Below are 16,756 nucleotides of genomic sequence, written 5' to 3'. Positions count from 1 at the left end.
CTCCCAACAGATCTTCCTCCTCCGGTGGCTCTACTCCGCTTCCGACTACATCTCGGACTGCTGGGACAGCATATTTCACAACAACTGGTGGGAACATTGCTACTTTGAATTTCTCTTTCTCCAATGCTAGTAGAACCACTGTGTTTCTCTTGAAAACTCTGTCCTTCGATTTCAGTGTAAACTTGATCCAGACAAGTGGCAGGTCGTGTACACGTTTCCGACGCGTGTTCGTTCCCTTTTTCTTCCTTGCAGTCACTTCGCTTTTTACGTGTTTGCTGGTTGACCCTTTCCCACTGGTTGGGTGAGAAAGGATCACCTGGGCCGTGCTTGCACGCGGCACAGCCTGGGCCTGTCCTCTCCATCCAGGCGCCCCTGATGCCCAGCCCAGGGCCTGGCCCACACGGGGGCCGGCGTAGCGATGTACAAACCCGTCAGTGAGTTAACCAGAGAAGGGAGGCATGTCCCACCTCCACCCCCCAAAGTACCGCGAGCTCCTGAGGGACAGAGCCACGTCGCCCTCACGTCGGTGATTCCTGGCACCCAGCACAACTCCTGACAGATGGCAGGCCTTGGAGGACCGTCGGTGGGCGAATTAAATTTTAGAGCGCCGGTCCTAGAGGAAATTGCGAAAGGTCACCTGTCTCTTCCTGCTCTACCCCCTTTGGGCCATGTCTGAATTATTCTGGCCAGAAAAAAATCAAAATAAAGGAAATAGTCCCACAGACTTTTTAGCCACCGATACCACCCTTGACATCAGAAAGTTCTCCCACATTCACAACGTAAATCCTCTGACTTCCTTCTGCAGAACTTACTAAGCAGAATCTATTACGTTGAGACAAAATATCAAAATTTTATTTGTTTTAAAGTTTATCTTAGAGAGCATGAGCAGGGGAGAGACAGAGAGAGAGAGGGAGAGAGAATCCCAAGCAGACTGCATGCTGTCAGTGTAGAGCCTGATGTGGGGCTCGAACTTACAAACCATGAGATCATGACCTGAGCCGAAATCAAGGGTCAGACGCTTAACCGACTGAGCCTCCCAGGCTCCCCGTAATATCAAGCTTTTGGAATAAGCAGTCTGAACTAAAATGGTGAGGGAAAAACTGTCCGCTTTCCCCACCACCACCCTCACCCTCAAAAGAAACCTCTATTTGTATGAAACTAGAAAGTGTTTATTGATATGAAGCCTTTTTGGTTTGGGGTTTTTTTGGTTTTGTTTTTTGTTTTTTGGTGTTTTTTTTTGGTTTTGTTTGAGCCAGGGAGAAGATCCCTCGTATCATGAACTGAGGTCACAGCAGCCCATCCAGAGCTGACCAGGGTTTATTCCTTTCGTTTTAGGCGGGAAATGATGCCCCTTCTGTCCCTGGTCTTCTCTGCCCTCTTCATCCTCTTTGGCACAGTCATCGTTCAGGCTTTCAGGTAAATGCCTGTGTGGCTTCTCAGTGGGATTTCCCAAGGGTGGGCCCCACACCTCGGGGTCATTTGTACTGTTCCTTCTGTAAAACTCTTTGTTTCTTTTTTTTTTTTTTTTTTTTAATTTTTTTAATGTTTATTTACTTTTGAGAGAGAAAGAATGAGAGAGTGAGCATGAGCGGGGGAGGGGCAGAGAGAGAGGGAGACACAGCATCCAAAGCAGGCTCTAGGCTCTGAGCTGTCAGCACAGAGCCCGACGCGGGGCTCGAACTCACCAACCTCATGATCATGACCTGAGCCGAAGTTGCATGCTTAACCAAGTGAGCCACCCAGACGCCCCTGAACTCCTTGTTTCTTACTTTAGTGACTCGAACGATGAGCGAGAGTCAAACCCTCCAGATAAAGAGGAAGTCCACGAGAAGGCCGGGAAGACGGAGCCAAGCTTCACCAAAGAAAACAGCAGGTTTCTGTAACGGGACACCAAACCCACCCCCACCACACCACCCCGGCAGGAGAGCCACAGGCCGAGTTGGTCTGACAGAGCGGTGTTCCAGAACCAGTCTATACATGCACTCGGGTTCACCTCCTTGTGTGTGAGATGTCAATTTAGGGGCAAGTCAGCTGCCGGCTAGTGTTTACTGAGACCCCGTAGGCCTTTAGACACAGGACCTACTTACCTTCTACTCAGTACCTGCAGGCTCTCGATCTCAAATTTGATAATGGGGGCAGGAGGCCAAGTATGTCAGAGCCACTAGACGAGCCAGAAGCAGAGAAGAGTCCTAAAGCCGCTTCTCCACCAGCTGAACAGTAGCATCTGAAAGGCTCTTCGTAGGCCCAGGACCACCAAGGAGGGACCGTCCCTGTCCTGCCAGGGTGCCGGGCTCGAGAATATTAAATAACCTGTCTAGTCTGGTTGGAACAGAGCATTTTCTTCCTCCTATTTTTTTTTTTCCAAAGTAATGGCATTCCCCTGTCCTGATAACATCTTAATTCCTCGCTATCTCCCCACAGCAAGATCCCTAAAAAGGGCTTCGTGGAGGTAACGGAACTCACAGACGTGACCTACACCAGTAACCTGGTCCGCCTGAGGCCGGGCCACATGAACGTGGTCCTCATCCTGTCAGACCCCACCAAGACCAGCCTACTGCAGAAGTTCGCTTTGGAGGTCTACACATTCACTGGGTAAGCTCGTGGGAGGGAGAGCAAGGGAGGGCACGTTCGGGTGAGGGGGGAGCTGGAGGACAGTTTCCTCCTTTTCCCCTTGACCATGGGGGGCTCCTTGCTTGCAGCGAGATGTTGGCTGTGACCTCTTCTCCCCTGACTCCCTGTCCCGATGCTTCTGAACAGAAGAGCTCACCCCCCGGCTTCTTCCCTGAGCCTTTCAGGGAGCTCTACCCCTGTCGCTCTCGTGTGCTTTTACTGAAGCCGGACACCGAGAGGGACACAGGGGACACCCGGCAGGAGACAGGGCGATGGGGCAAGCAGAGCGTGGCACGTGTTGAAGCAGCCCTCAGGTCCCAGGGGAGTCCCCCATTCTTCCCATCTTCAGGCCCCACCCGACGCAACGCCTCCTCCTGCCACTTGAAATCTGACTGAGGCACTCGTGTCCCCTGCAGTTAAAGGCGTCAGGGTGTGCCCTAAGTCTTTCTTCTGTCCTTCCGGCAGGAGCAGCTGCCTGCACTTCTCCTTCCTGAGTCTGGACAAACACAGAGAATGGCTGGAGTACTTGCTGGAGTTTGCTCAAGATGCAGCCCCGATCCCAAACCAGTATGACAAGCATTTCATGGAACGGGACTACACGGGTTACGTGCTGGCCCTGAACGGCCACAAGAAATACTTCTGCCTCTTCAAGCCCCAGAAAGCAGTGGAAGAGGAGGAAGCCATGGGGTCTTGCGGTGCCCTTGACTCTTCCCTCCATCTGGGCGAATCGCGGGGGAAACCTTCCTGTGGCCTTGGACCCAGGCCCGTCAAAGGAAAATTGAGCAAGTTGTCCTTATGGATGGAGCGGCTGCTGGAAGGCTCCTTACAGAGGTTTTATATCCCGTCGTGGCCCGAGCTAGACTGAGAGGGGCTCAAGAGAGACTTAAACTCTTCAGGCTTTTTAATAGGCCCCTGCGAACAGGCCTTTTCAGGACTCAACCTATCACCGAGGACAGAGAATAGATTCTAGATTATCCTTCTGGAACAATGACTAGAAGAATCTTTCCTTTGTCCTGTTCTAACCTAGGAGTGAAAAACACCTCAAGCTGAATCCCCCAGATCAAAAGATTTTCCTGTGGGTTTCTTCGCCCTCGTTTGAATGCCACACCATGTAAAGCAGACTGCTCATTCCCTCTTTTTTTGTCGTCCCGTCCCGTCACATGCTCACACCTCGCTCCCCTGTCCTGTCTCTGTGCTGTGGGAGAAGCTGGGGGCTCCAGCCCGCAGCGGTACCCAGATGGAACCTCGCGAGCCCGGAGTGCTGGTCGGGTCACTTCCCACCCCCGCTCTGCTTCTGCCCCGGTGCATGCTGCGTCACCCGGACAGCCCACGGCAGCTTCTAGGCCCTGCATCCCGAAAGAGGCCCGGTTCCAAGCAACCTTAACGTTTGATAGTTCTTCCAGTCGTCAGTGGCTAAAAGTGTATTTGGAGGGTATCCCCCTGCCCCAGTTTGGCAGCCAGATTTTTAAAAGGCTGGGGATAAGTGGGGGCTCTGCATGTGAATTTGGTTTCCTTCCCGAGACAAAAGAAGGGAGGGCTGGGCAGTGACCGAAGTGACCTCTCGGTGGTGTCCCCCCCCGGCCGCCGCCTCAGCACTAGATGTCGCCAGGGAGGGATCTGCACGGCAGGAAGTACTGTAATGACTTTGAGCCATTCACGTGTACGTTCTCCCATGCCTTTCTCCCTCTGTCAGTTTTAGGGTATGAATCTTAGGAGCCATGATTTGTGACCTTGTTCTCCGGACATAGAGATAAGCTGCTAGAAGCCAGTAGATGTTCAATGAAGACACCTCATTCCCACCTGCCATGAGTCAGGCTCGAGGAACCTCCAGTCGTGTCTCTTCAGTAAACTACCAGACCTGTCTTTGTATCAAGGAACTTAAAATTTCTTTTCAACAGTTGTATTTTGAACACTGTTACCCCCAAAGTGCTGTAACTTTGGGCTCTCTCTTGTGACAAGTGACCCAAGACTTGTTCTAGACTCCTGTTTGGCAAAAGGCTTACTTTGAGCTTCTGGCCTAGGTTTTGATATCTCCGTTGCTTTCACTCTTAACAACTGCTTCACCAGTAACAGGGTCCGACCCACCATCAGCACCCAGCTTGCAGAGCTCCAGTGCACCGTGGATCGTACCAGCCAGTTAGAGAGCTTGCCTTTTTTTCTTGTCTTTTTTTTTTTTTTTTTTTTTTTAGGGCAGAACCACCGGTGGAGTTTGAACAACTTCCAAGAGTGGTCAGTTCTCCTGTCAAAGTAAATTTGCCCTTCTATAAAATGAAGGGTCGGAATCAGGGATGGGACATTTACTGAGTTAGTATTTCTTTAATCATAATTGCTTGAAACTAAGCGATTCGGATCCTGAATAATTTAAATATTGAGCTACAGTGGCAAGTAATTGATTATTTAAGCCCAGGAGTTCCTGTAGTTTCCGTGGAGAGTCTGTAGCTTTATTTAAAAAAGAAAGAAAGAAAGAAATCACTGCCAGGCTGCATTTTCTTTCCACATGATCCTCTAAAAATTGGATGCTTGCTCTGGTGGCCGTATCTCCTGGCACCTGGCCCAGGCAGGCGTGATTAAGGGACTCATTTGGTTCCTCGATGCACCGTCCTCTGAGTTATTTTCTAGGTCTTTTACGGCCACGTTGCTGATGCGAGTGGTGTTTTGGTTCAGCGGTGGGCTTTTTAACTTCTGGTACTAATGGGATTCGTGACCTTCATTTCTGAAAACAGAATCTCCCCAGCTTTGTTCACTTTAAAAATGTTTCCCATTAAAATCAAAAGCACCTTCGGACAGTTAGCCGCACCCCCCCTTTGCACTGAGAAAGGAAAGTGAGAATAGGATTAGAAACATTCCTGGCAAGTTCTTCCACTGGTCTGTTTGGGGCTGAAAGAGATGTCCCCCAAGAGGACACTAGGGAGGTTTTACTTCGACTGAACTTCGCCCTTGACCACCCACGCCTATCCTCCTGAACGTTCCCATGAATTTGTTTACTTTTGTGTCAAATGTATGAGCCACTGTCACACTCGGCCAATGCCACCTTTTCCCCTCTTGTGTGTAATCACACAGACCTAATTTCAGTTTGAAGTTAACTTCCTGGCCTTTGAATATGTTGAGACTGACAATGTTGTTTTATTTTTAGAAGTAGGGTTTTCTGGTTGATAGAGACTACGCATCATGTTTAGCAGATGGGGATGAAAACTGGCCTAAAACAAGTCTTTGTAGAATACACACCTACTTACAAATATTTTTTTTTATCGTCCAGGTGCCGGTGGCATAATTTGTCTAAGAGATTGTCAGCTATGAGTCAGCAGTGTTTCCATAAGACCACCTTGACTTCCATTAAGCACCATGGTCTCTCTCTGCCATCACCTACCGACCGTGAACATTTGGCCGTACTTTTCAAATTAATAGGCTGATTGCCTCCTCGTTCAGCACATACATGTTTTTCCTGATTTAAAAAGAAATGCAGTCTGTGTTTTAAGTGATTTGCTTTGTTTGGGAAAAGAGATTGGAAGCAGACACTCAAATGTTTTCCTGAGTAAAATTCTTTAAAAGCTGATGCAGAATGTCTTTACAGATGACATAATTGCTCGCATCCAAATGCCTGACCTTGTCCCTTGGAAACAAATGCAGTGTGGCAGCTGTGAAGGTGTCCACTCAGTTTGTCAAGGAGGAGGATGAAACTTGAGACAGCGGTCTGAAAAGAAGGTGAATATTTTGCACTTTTGATACTCTTAGGAACAAATAACTCACTTGGCAAATGGTGTCTTTTTTATGTTGTTTTCGTTTTGTATTGTGAACAGGCACTGAAGCTGATGTTATTTTTGTTTTAAGAATATTACAGACTGGAAACAGAAATAAACTATTTTAATGTGTGACGATTACGCGTCGCCCTTGCATCAGGAAGAGGAGGGTTTGATCGTGGACCCGTTCTCAACAAAATTGAATTTGTGTGTAACTCAACACATGCCTGAATCTTCAGTGCAGATCTCAGGAGCTGCTATCCTAGAGGGTGGGCCAGCGCAAAGAGCAGATGATGCGAAACTGAGGCAGGGAGTAGGTTAAGGAAGTGTCACCAAGGGCACTTTGGAGGCCACCCGCTGTCTGGTTGAAAAGACATTCCATGCGCCCTCCTGGGCTGTTGGGTGGGCAGTTTCTTTGTGAGAGTCTGCATGTTACTTTCAAACTATTTGTTTATGTTCACAAATGGCCTAAAACCCAGACGCAGCCCTGGGTTCCTCAGGAGGAGCCATAGTGTAAAGGAAGACAAACTAGAGACATAGGAGATGTTTATACGGGATTCTGTCCTATGGGTTGTTTTTTTTTTTTTTTATATTTCATTTCTCCAGTTTTTAGATAATCCTAAACTAAATGCTCTGTCCCTTGTAACGACACACGTGCTTCTCTTTAATTCAGACTCCTTAGAAATATTAGCTGTTGGATCAGACTTCTACTGAATGCCCTGATTTTACAGCCTCCAGTGACACTCTAGCAGAAGGTTTTACTGGCATAAACTCTTGAGTACTCGGGCCTCTTGCACATAAATTCCTGAGAACCTGTCATCGACACAAGCTGCTGATTTATCAGGAAGAGCACGAGGTTCAGACGACTGTCACTTTGGGGAGCACACACAGCATCTCAAACAGCAGGTTAGCCGCCAGGAGGGCCGTGTTTCCTACAAAGATAAAAAAACCAAAGGTGAACACCGAGCCAGCGGGCCGAGCCTCTCGCTTGCCTTTGTGCCGCCTTTCCAGATTCCCTCTTCTGCCCAGCCACCCTGTGGACACGCTTTCCCCTGAACCAGAAGGTTCTTTGTTTACAAACAGATTCCCACCCCAAAGGAAAGCCTATAATAATGGTGTGTATTGTATTTATCACCTACCCTCCTCCGAAGCTGACAGGCCTCAGTCTGTAAGTTCTCTAAATTGAAATTGTCGGGGCGGCCTCTGCTTTGAATATCTCTCCTAAACCAGCGAACTGCCCACTTTTTTAATATTAATAAACATCACTTAGGCCGCGACAATTCACTTCTCCATGAAACAGCAAAGGAGGAGAGGGGGCTATGCTATCCTACTACCAATTACCTTATCACTGTTCCTGCAGGCTGGTTTTCCTTCTGCTGACGGGAGGGCAAGCTAGTAAGAGCCACCTCCCAGGGGTGTGTGTTCGAGTTAATTAGCTCATGTCTGTAAGGTGTGGAGCAATAGGTTTATTTTCTTCACTGCAAAACACGCTCAGCAGGTTCCCAAGTTATACAAAAGGACGCAGCCATCTTCTACTTATTAAGCAGATTAATAGAATTTAAACTCGCAGCTGCTTACGGATCACAGCACTGTCGCTTACTCACCAGAAGGATCATAAGGCGGTGACACTTCCACAAGATCACAGCCCACCACGTTCAGGCCTTGACAACCCCGGATGATTTCCAGCGCCTGTGCAAGACCAAGCCCGAGTTGTCCACAGCAGTAACCATTGACCGGGAAAAGCAACTACAGAGATCTCAGTGGATCTCTCCCAATGCATGCCCACCCTTGGACTTGGAGCTGTTGCTTCCGCTCGATAAACGTTTATCGACTGCCAGGCACACTGCTGGGCATCACGTAGACACCAATGGCCAACACACAGCCCCTGCTCCCGAGGGGGGTCCATCGTGTGATGATGGACACAAGCAAACCAGTCATTTCAATGTCATGCATGAAAGGCTTCATGCATGAAAAGCAAGCGTAGGGGTCCCTGGCTGGCTCGGTCAGTAGAGCATGCAGCTCTTGATCTCAGGGTTGTGAGTTCGAGCCCCGTGTTGGGTGCAGAGATTACTTAAAAAAAAAAAAAAAAAAAAAAAAAAAAAAAAAAAAAAAACACAAGTGTAGCAAAGTATAATACAAAAACCACCCAAAGAGCTGGCTGAGGGAAGCCCTCCCCAAGGTGGAAACACTTAGTTCAAGGAATTGACCAAGCGGATTAGGGATAGGGCAGCCTGGGCAGAAAGACACATGCAAAGACCCCAAGATGGAAAGAAATACCGGTAGTTGGATGTGGCCAGAAGACAAGATAAGTGAGGGGGATGGTAGGAAGAGGTCACGTCATCTCAAAGAGTTTCCATTGTGCCGGTGAAAAGCCCAGAAGAATGATAAACTGAGGAATGAGGATTGTGTCTTAGCAATCTCTCCGAGGGGAACTGATGGAGAATGGCTTGGAAGAGGTAGTTGCTAACATGCCCCTTTCTTAGAGGAGATAAGATCATTGATAGGTGTAAGTGGCCTTCATTTATTTACTCAAGTGCCTTTGAGTTCCTACCCTTTAAGTCAGGCACTGTTCTAGACTGACTGACGGGTGGGCTGGTAAAATAAAAGCCCTACCCTCCTGCAGCTTACCTTCCAGTTATAACCACACTCCAATTCTGCCTCCTGCATTAATTTATACTCAGCACACCTTAGATCTTTATTTGGGGGCCACCTGGGTGGCTCAGTTGGTTGAACATCCAACTCTTGATTTTGGCTCTGGCGATGATCTCACAATCATGAGGGTCCGCACGTCAGGGTCCACACTGGGCATGTCACCTGCTTGAGATTCTCTCTCCCTCTCCCTCTGCCCCTCCCTGCTCATGTGCACTCTCTCTCTCTCTCTCTCTCTCTCTCTCTCTCTCTCTCTCAAAAAAGGAAAAGAGAGAGCTTTATTTGGATGTTTCTAAAACTCTTGAACTACCTTGGTAGGTAGTCCCATAGTAAGCACTTTTTAAATTTAACCCCAAAAAGATAAGTTCAGTGTTTTGGTTTTTTTTTTTGGTTTTTTTTTTTTTAATTTTTTTTAACGTTTATTTATTTTTGAGACAGGGAGAGACAGAGCATGAACGGGGGAGGGGCAGAGAGAGAGGGAGACACAGAATCTGAAACAGGCTCCAGGCTCTGAGCTGTCAGCACAGAGCCCGAGGCGGGGCTCGAACTCACGGACCGCAAGATCATGACCTGAGCTGAAGTCGGATGCTGAACCGACTGAGCCACCCAGGCACCCCAAGTTCAGTGTTTTTAAGAGGGGATGCTGCAAACTGTCCCCATGAACCAACTACAGCTGATCAGAGGCACAAAGCTCAAATAACAGTTATGTCCCAGAGAAGAAACGAGGGCCTTTGCCAAATCAGTCCACTCCTCGCGCCAGAAGAGTGTTCAACCTGTGGTCAGCCCTGAGCAGAGTAAAAGGCCAAGTGCCCTGCTTTTAAAATCCTATCCTGATCCTGAAGACTCACTACACGTCCCAGGAAAGTGGGGGGTGTGGCGGGGGGGGGGGGGGGCGCTGGCTAAGAATCCTCACCCCCGGGAACTATCACCGGTGAAACCTCCTTACCTGACTAGGGGTGAGACCAGCAATTTCGGGCGTCCCTGTCCCCGGGGCATAGGCGGGATCCAAGCCGTCAATGTCAAAGCTGATGTACACGGGTTTGCCTCCCATCTGCTGCCTCACTTCCCCCATCAGAGGAACCAGGGACTTCATCCAGCAATCTTCAGCCAGGACCAGCCGGAAGCCCTGAGGAGGCAGGAAGTAAAGAGCAGGAGGTCGAGGCTTCTGCATGGCAGCATTTACGGGGCATTTCTCCTGTGCCAACCCCCACGCCAAGTGTTTGTGGACGCTTCACACGTGACCCCCCAATCTTCACGAGGATGGAACGGTCGTCCCCGTTTGACTGGTGAGGAAGGGAGGAACGACAGCTGGTGAAGAAGCAGGTAGGCAGTCGAAGCTGCCCCAGGGGGGACGGGATCAGAGAGCAGCTTGGCTAGGACGAGAGGGAGAAACTCGGGTCAGCTCGTGGTAGCACCTCCTCCAAGACTAGCCTTGGCACACTCTAAAAGCAGGGGACTTGGGTCTTTCCTGTTGGGATCTTGTCACACGTGTCCACCTAGGAGCCGCTCTGCCTGGTGGGGAAGAGGACAGGAACCGGAAAGGTGGCCACTCGCCTTGGCTTTGGGCCTCCCCAGCTCTTTTCCAAGCCAGCGACGGCCCAGGGACGGGTGTGTTTCCGCCCGTCTCCCCACCCCAGCGACGAGAGGCCTCCTTTGCCTCACGAACTAACAGCCTCGCTCCTCTCAGCTCCACGTGACCCTCTCGATGGCCACTCGGCCTTCCGTCCCGTTTTCTGAATTTGGTCACCGAAACCCCTGTTGAATCTACAGCTACCACTGAGGGGGCACCGGACAGAAAGGCACTTTGCAGACGGGGGACAGAGGGAGGGGCGTTTGGTTTGTCACCTGGCTCCAGCTGTATCTGTAGGGATCCAGGGTCATGGCGGAGCCCCGGATGCCGATCTGCACCACACGCTTACAGTCCAGGAGTCCCTCGTCCACGCACCGGCGGAAGGGCGTCCCGTGATAGACCTTCTCTCCTAGGGCCTTGTCAGCCGTGTCCGTGTGGGCATCCACGTGCAGCAGCCCCACGGGGCCATGCCTGATGACAACACACAGCTCAGAGGCCAGACCTCCTCCTGGGGCCTGAGCACAGCCACCCCCTAGGCTACCGAACTTCCAAACTTCACGGCTCGTGGCCACGGGGCGGAGACCTGCCATCAATTACCGGCCTTGCAACTGGTTTCCGTCTGCAAATGGTTTAGCATCTCAGAGCGATAAACTCAGAGAAAGGCAGGCAGAGAACAGACAGGTACTGAAGCTTACCCACCCACTGCCTAGCACCACGAATTTTCTTCACTTGGAGACGGAGAGGCCCAGGAGGATGAGAAGGAAGGATGGGGGCTCAGGTGAGCTCGGCTGAACTAATCAGAGCCTGTCTACAACCGGGGCACCAAGAAGCAGCTTCAAACCCAGCTCCCTCTCCATAATCTCCATCAACCCTGCCGGCCGCCCCAAAGAAACATATCGTCTAAATCGATGCTGGGCAAGCCCAGCCTCCAGAAAACACTTGAGCCCACCCACCACCAACCAGAAGGCTGCCCACATGTCTTTCCCTCATATGGATACTGGAGCCGCCACCGCCTTGGCCCTTCTGCCTCTTCTTCAAGCTAATTAACCAAAGTTAGTTCGTCCCTGGTCGACTTCCATCACTAGAATATCCATTTTCCCGTTCTCTGGGGAAGGGGCCCTTTCGGGAAGAAACGGGGCCCCTCCCCGGCAAGCAACATCATTGTGCATTTGGCCTTTGAAGCAAAACAGAAACTGAAGTTAACCGGGGTTGTATATTTCGCGAGGGGCTCATCTTCCCAAAACAGAGGCACAGGCTAAGCATGCATTCACCAGAGCCGATGTAGGGCAAGCCAGGGTGGCCAGAAGTGTTAAAAATAAACTGTCTTGGCTCCCAGCTGGTGACTGACAGAGACACCTGGAGCTCGCCCGACCTTAATTTTGATCCACAGAAGCAACTCAGCCGGGAATTTCCTATCACCCCAAATAACCTGAGCCAGCAGAGGTCACTCGATGCCAGGGAGTCGCAAACAACTCATTCCCTAGCCCCTGAAGTTTGAAACCCTGTGTGGAACCAGACGCCCGGGACTTACTTTTTTGCCATCGCTTGCAATATAGGATATGTGATTGTGTGATCTCCACCTGCAAAGAGGAAAAAGAAAACATCTGACATGTGGATAAGATGGGGGGGGCGGGGGGCGTGTATTTTACAGAGCAATCCTCAAATCGCCCAACGGTGCCACCCTTTTGATTGGACTGAAGAACTATAACATACTCAGCTAAAATGAGATCTTGTTCAGTGGTGGGAAAATGGCCACTGGATACTCGGGATCACATTGTCATCTAAAAGAGGAAACGAAGGGGCGCCTGGGTGGCTCAGTCGGTTAAGCGTCCGACTTCGGCTCAGGTCATGATCTCACGGTCTGTGAGTTCGAGCCCCTCATTGGGCTCTGTGCTGACAGCTCAGAGCCTGGAGCCTGTTTCAGATTCTGTGTCTCCCTCTCTCTCTGCCCCTCCCCTGTTCACGCTCTGCCTCTCTGTCTCAAAAATAAAAATAAAAAAACGTTAAAAAAAAAAAATTAAAAGAGGAAACGGGCACCTGGGTGGCTCAGTAGGTTAAGCATCCGACTTTGGCTCCGGTCACGATCTCACGGTTCATGGGATCAAGCCCCACGTTGGTCATGATCTCACGGTGTGTGGGATCGAGCCCTGCGTCAAGCTCTCTGCTGACAGCGTGGAGCCTGCTTGGGATTCTCTCTTTCCCTCTCTCTCTGCCCCTGTTGGCTCTCTCTCTCTCAAAACAAATAAATAAAATTTAAAAAGAGGAAACAAATTAAAGCTTACAGGTAAAATGTCTGGAACAGCTCTGTCCAGTAGAGCTTTCTTTCTGCAATGATGGGCATGTTCTCTAGCTGCACTGGCCACCGTGGTGGCCACTCCCCACATGTGGCCACTGGAATGTAGTTCAGGCCACGGAGGAGCTGAATTTTTTATTTTATTTTAATTACTTTTAATTTTACTTTTTTAAGTGTATTTATTTTGAGAGAAAAAAACCAGCACGAGCAGGGAAGGGGCAGGGAGAGGGGGAGAGAGGGAGAATCCCAAGCAGGCTCCTTACGGTCAGTGCAGAGCCCGATGCGGGGCTCGAACTCACGAACCGGGAGATCACGCCCTGAACCGAAATTGAGAGTCAGCCACTAAACCAACTGAAAATTAATTTCAGTTTCAATAACCACATGTGGCCAATGGGCACTGCACTGGCCAGCTCAGTAAAGAAGTATTACAACGGATGACCGTTAAAAACAACAGTAGCCACATTTACAGAAGCTTAAAATATGCCAGTCAGGATGCGGGGCACTTTATGTGCGCTTTCATTATGTGGCCCTCACACAACACAGTGAGGTAGGTGCTATGATTCCCATTTTACAGGTGAGGAAATGACGCAGGAGGAGCTAGGGAGAGGTAAAGCTGAGATTTCAAACTGCGTCCCTGCAGAAACCACACTCCACACCACGCACGATGTTCTGCAGGCTGGGCCCACGCTTTTGGCAAAAATACATTTGGATATTTGGAAAAAGGTCTGTGTCATTTTAACTCTTTGTGAACTGGAAGAGAAAGAGAAATGGAAGGGTGGGAGGGGTGGGGGGATAAGAGGAAAACTGCCCCGTAGATGGACAGAGAGACCCTGACTTGGAGGAAAATGCCCCTTCGCACCTCTCTCTCAAAGTCATATAAAAGCAGGTTCTTGAAATAGTTAGGAAGTCACAATTGAGCCCCTGTTGTGAGCCTTCCCCCCGGGCCTGGAATGGAGGAGGGAGGTGACAAAGGTGAGGTGGGTAGAGGCACTTGCTGGGATGCAAAATTTAAGGGACACCAAAAACAAAACAAAACAAAACAAAAAACCTCAGTAATTAAGATAAATACTAGTTTAATGTAATACTTTTAAAATTCAAAATCTGTACTCCCAAAAAAATCCATGATAAATTTTAAAGAAAGATAGGATCAGTAACACTGCTATTCTGAGCCCTATCGGAGCCTCAGGCAAAAGGGAAAAGTCAGTCGTATTTATTGTTGACTTTTGGCACCTCCCTGCCTCCCCCCTTAAATTTTGCACTAAAGCAAATGCCTTGCCTGTGTGCTGACAGCTTAGAGCCTGGAGCCTGCTTTGGATTCTGTCTCCCTCTCCCTCTGCCCCTCCCCTGCTCACACTCTGTCTGTCTCTCTCTCAAAAATAAATAAACATTAAAGTGAATGCGTTTGCCTCACCCTAGTCCATCCCTGTCAATCGTACCAGTCCAAAAATGTAAATATCCTCCCCCCAGGGGAGAAAAAACATTAGAGGGGCGCCTGGGTGGGTTAGTTGCTTGAGCGTCGAACTCGATCGTGGCTCAGGTCGGCTCAGGTCACGATCTCACGGTCGTGGGATCCAGCCCAGCATCAGGTTCCGCACTGAGTATGGAGCCTGCTTGGGATTCTCTCTCTCCCTCTCTCTCTACCCCCACTCAAAACAAACAAACAAACAAACAAAAAGGATTACAAATTCTCTTTCCTATGCCGTCTCCATATTCACCGCGGCTTGCCCGTGATAAATAAACCCTCCGTGCAGAGAACTGCACTTGCCCTCGTAGATGTTATTACCCAAGGTCAGAGGAATACAGCCAGCTGCTACGATTTTCTGATAGGCCTCTCGAATTAGACGGCAGCTGTCCTGAAGGTTGTAAAGATTGACATTCACATCACCTAGGTCTGCAACCGAGAGGGACTGGAAGGGGAGGGCCCCCGTGCTAGGGTTAGTCGTCCGAAGCATCACGGATTCTTCCCTGATCCGCCGGGGTCCAAATCTGGAGGAGGAAGAATCATCCTGTGAACCATCCCTGAAAGGTCAGAGGTCCTACCTCGGCCGGGGTTTCTCAGCCTCTGCACTGCTGATATTTGGGGCTGGATGAATCTTTGATGTGGGGGGCCATGCGGTACATTGTGGGATAGTTCCCCTGGTCTGTAACCGATTAGATGCCAGGAGCAAGTTGTGATAACCAAAAAGTCCTCCAAGGACACCACCAAATGTCCCCTGGGGTCAAAATCATCCCTGATTGAGAATCACTAAAACCCAGGCTGTATACTGAAGAGATTAAAGGCACAGATTTGGAAGCCCACCCAACATCAATTTACTAATTGGCATTAGATAACTTCTTCATCTCCGTGAGCCTCAGTTTCCTAATCTGTAAAATATTTACCCTCCTGGGTTGTTATAGGAATGAAGTGAGGTCATCTATGCAAAGCGCCTTGCATTCAGTAGACATTTAATAAATGGTGGCATTTCTACTTCAGATTATTCGTCTATACAGTATTTACATCTGTAAAGTGGCTGAGCCCAATCAGACATAGCTGATGCTCACTATTTAGGAAAACAGACTTGACTTCACTTCCTCTGCCATGATCTTGGGGAAAAAATGCCTTGGGGCGCCTGCCTGGCTCAGTCGATAGAGTTTACCACCCTTATCTTGGGGTTGTAAATTCCAGCCCCACGCTGGGTGTAGAGGTTATTTAAAAATAATTTTTAGGGGCGCCTGGTTGGCTCAGTCTGTTAAACGTCAGACTTTGGCTCAGGTCATGATCTGGCGGTCCGTGAGTTCGAGCCCCGCGTCAGGCTCTGTGCTGACAGCTCAGGGCCTGGAGCCTGCTTCTGATTCTGTGTGTGTGTGTGTGTGTGTGTGTGTGTCTCTCTGTCCCTTCCCCACTCATGCTCTGTCTCCCGTTCTCTCTCAAAAATGAGTAAATGTTTAAAAAAATTAAGAATTTAAAAAATAATATATATTTTTTTAACCTTAAAAAAATAAAAGCCTCGTGTTTGAGCAATTCTTGATCGGGTGCCATCTAGATCAGGTGCCATCGGCATCGTGTGATGAGGGAGGGGGGAACCAACGGTCTGTCAGTCGATTAGGGGCGTTCTGGAGCCGGCACCAGCTTCCACCCCCACCCTGGCTGAGGGGAGGCGCCGTCCGTGGTGCTTTCGCGCCCAGTGGCCTCGGGTGGTCCGGCCACGTGTCCCCCAGTCCTGCGGGCCTTACCTCGCCCCTGGCCGGTTGGAGGTCCCAATGTCCAGGGGCACCCCGACGAAGGCGGCGTCCAGCCCCTGGGGGGAGGCCTGCAGCGGCAGCCGCATCATGGAGCAGACGCCCACCGGCCGGGCCACGACCTCGGAGCTGGGGGGCTGGTTCCGGGGAGCATCGGAGGCCCGGCGGCGGGGGCTGCGGCCCAGGTGGCGGAGCCCCGCGGCAGGACGCGCGCCCCCGCGGGCCCCCAGGCTCCGGGCGCAGAGGGACCCCAGCTGCCGCAGCATGTCGCCCGCCGGTCCCCGCAGCGGCCCGAACGGCCGACTGTGCTCAAAGGGCCGGCGGCCTGGGGATCAAGGGCGGACGAGGGGCCGCGCTCTCCCCGCCCCCTCTCTGGACTTCGGCCTCCGGCTCCCTTGGTAAATAGAACCGGGCCCCGGGGGACGCCCCCGCCCCCACCCCCGCGGCCACCGCACTGTCCCTGGGGTCTGCGCCCCGCAAAAACAAACCCTTGGCGCCTGCTTCTCCCTTTCAGAGTAATATTTTTTAAAAGCAGAAAGAGTTAAAGGGGGGAGAGAAAACTTTCTCTAAGGAAGAGAAATTGGAAATGCATTTTTTTAAAATAATGTGTTACGAAATGCCTGGGGTAAGATTCCCGGGAAGCAGAGTCTCTTGTTTAAGTTTATTTATTTTGAGAGA

The 16,756-nt window shown here is 50.3% G+C and overlaps 2 protein-coding genes across 3 annotated transcripts in view; one reads left to right on the top strand and one right to left on the bottom strand.

Moving 5' to 3' along the window:
* Window positions 1–6,482, top strand: part of DNAJC16 (DnaJ heat shock protein family (Hsp40) member C16) — a 43,986-nt gene extending 37,504 nt beyond the window's left edge. For both annotated transcript variants that reach the window (XM_060625563.3, XM_060625565.3), the window contains 5 exons: window positions 11–87; window positions 1,336–1,416; window positions 1,775–1,873; window positions 2,422–2,592; window positions 3,076–6,482. In XM_060625563.3, coding sequence (XP_060481546.3) covers window positions 11–87; window positions 1,336–1,416; window positions 1,775–1,873; window positions 2,422–2,592; window positions 3,076–3,475 — 828 coding nt within the window. In that variant the 3' untranslated portion in view covers window positions 3,476–6,482. The remainder of the gene's footprint in view (window positions 1–10; window positions 88–1,335; window positions 1,417–1,774; window positions 1,874–2,421; window positions 2,593–3,075) is intronic.
* On the bottom strand, window positions 6,455–16,488 carry AGMAT (agmatinase (putative)). The gene is made up of 7 exons (XM_060625569.3): window positions 16,073–16,488; window positions 14,643–14,845; window positions 12,098–12,146; window positions 10,842–11,037; window positions 9,943–10,122; window positions 7,952–8,036; window positions 6,455–7,279 (listed from the first exon to the last, which is right to left on the bottom strand). Exons 1-7 carry the CDS (start codon window positions 16,342–16,344, stop codon window positions 7,206–7,208), a joined length of 1,059 nt encoding a protein of 352 aa, XP_060481552.2. The 5' UTR covers window positions 16,345–16,488; the 3' UTR covers window positions 6,455–7,205.
* Window positions 16,489–16,756: the final 268 nt, after the last annotated feature.

The sequence above is a fragment of the Panthera onca genome, chromosome C1, assembly GCF_046562875.1.
Source record: "Panthera onca isolate mPanOnc1 chromosome C1, mPanOnc1 haplotype 2, whole genome shotgun sequence".
Taxonomy (NCBI): Eukaryota; Metazoa; Chordata; class Mammalia; order Carnivora; family Felidae; genus Panthera; species Panthera onca.
This window is presented reverse-complemented; position numbering and strand designations above follow the sequence as displayed.

Excerpts from the sequence above, each read along its gene's own strand:
- AGMAT (XM_060625569.3), bottom strand. The coding sequence starts at position 16,344 with ATGCTGCGGCAGCTGGGGTCCCTCTGCGCCCGGAGCCTGGGGGCCCGC. Across the intron at positions 14,846-16,072 it reads TCCAACCGGCCAGGGGCGAG|ATTTGGACCCCGGCGGATCA; the intron begins GTAAGGCCCGCA and ends TTCCTCCTCCAG. Across the intron at positions 12,147-14,642 it reads CTGTATTCCTCTGACCTTGG|GTGGAGATCACACAATCACA; the intron begins GTAATAACATCT and ends TCCTCTTTGCAG.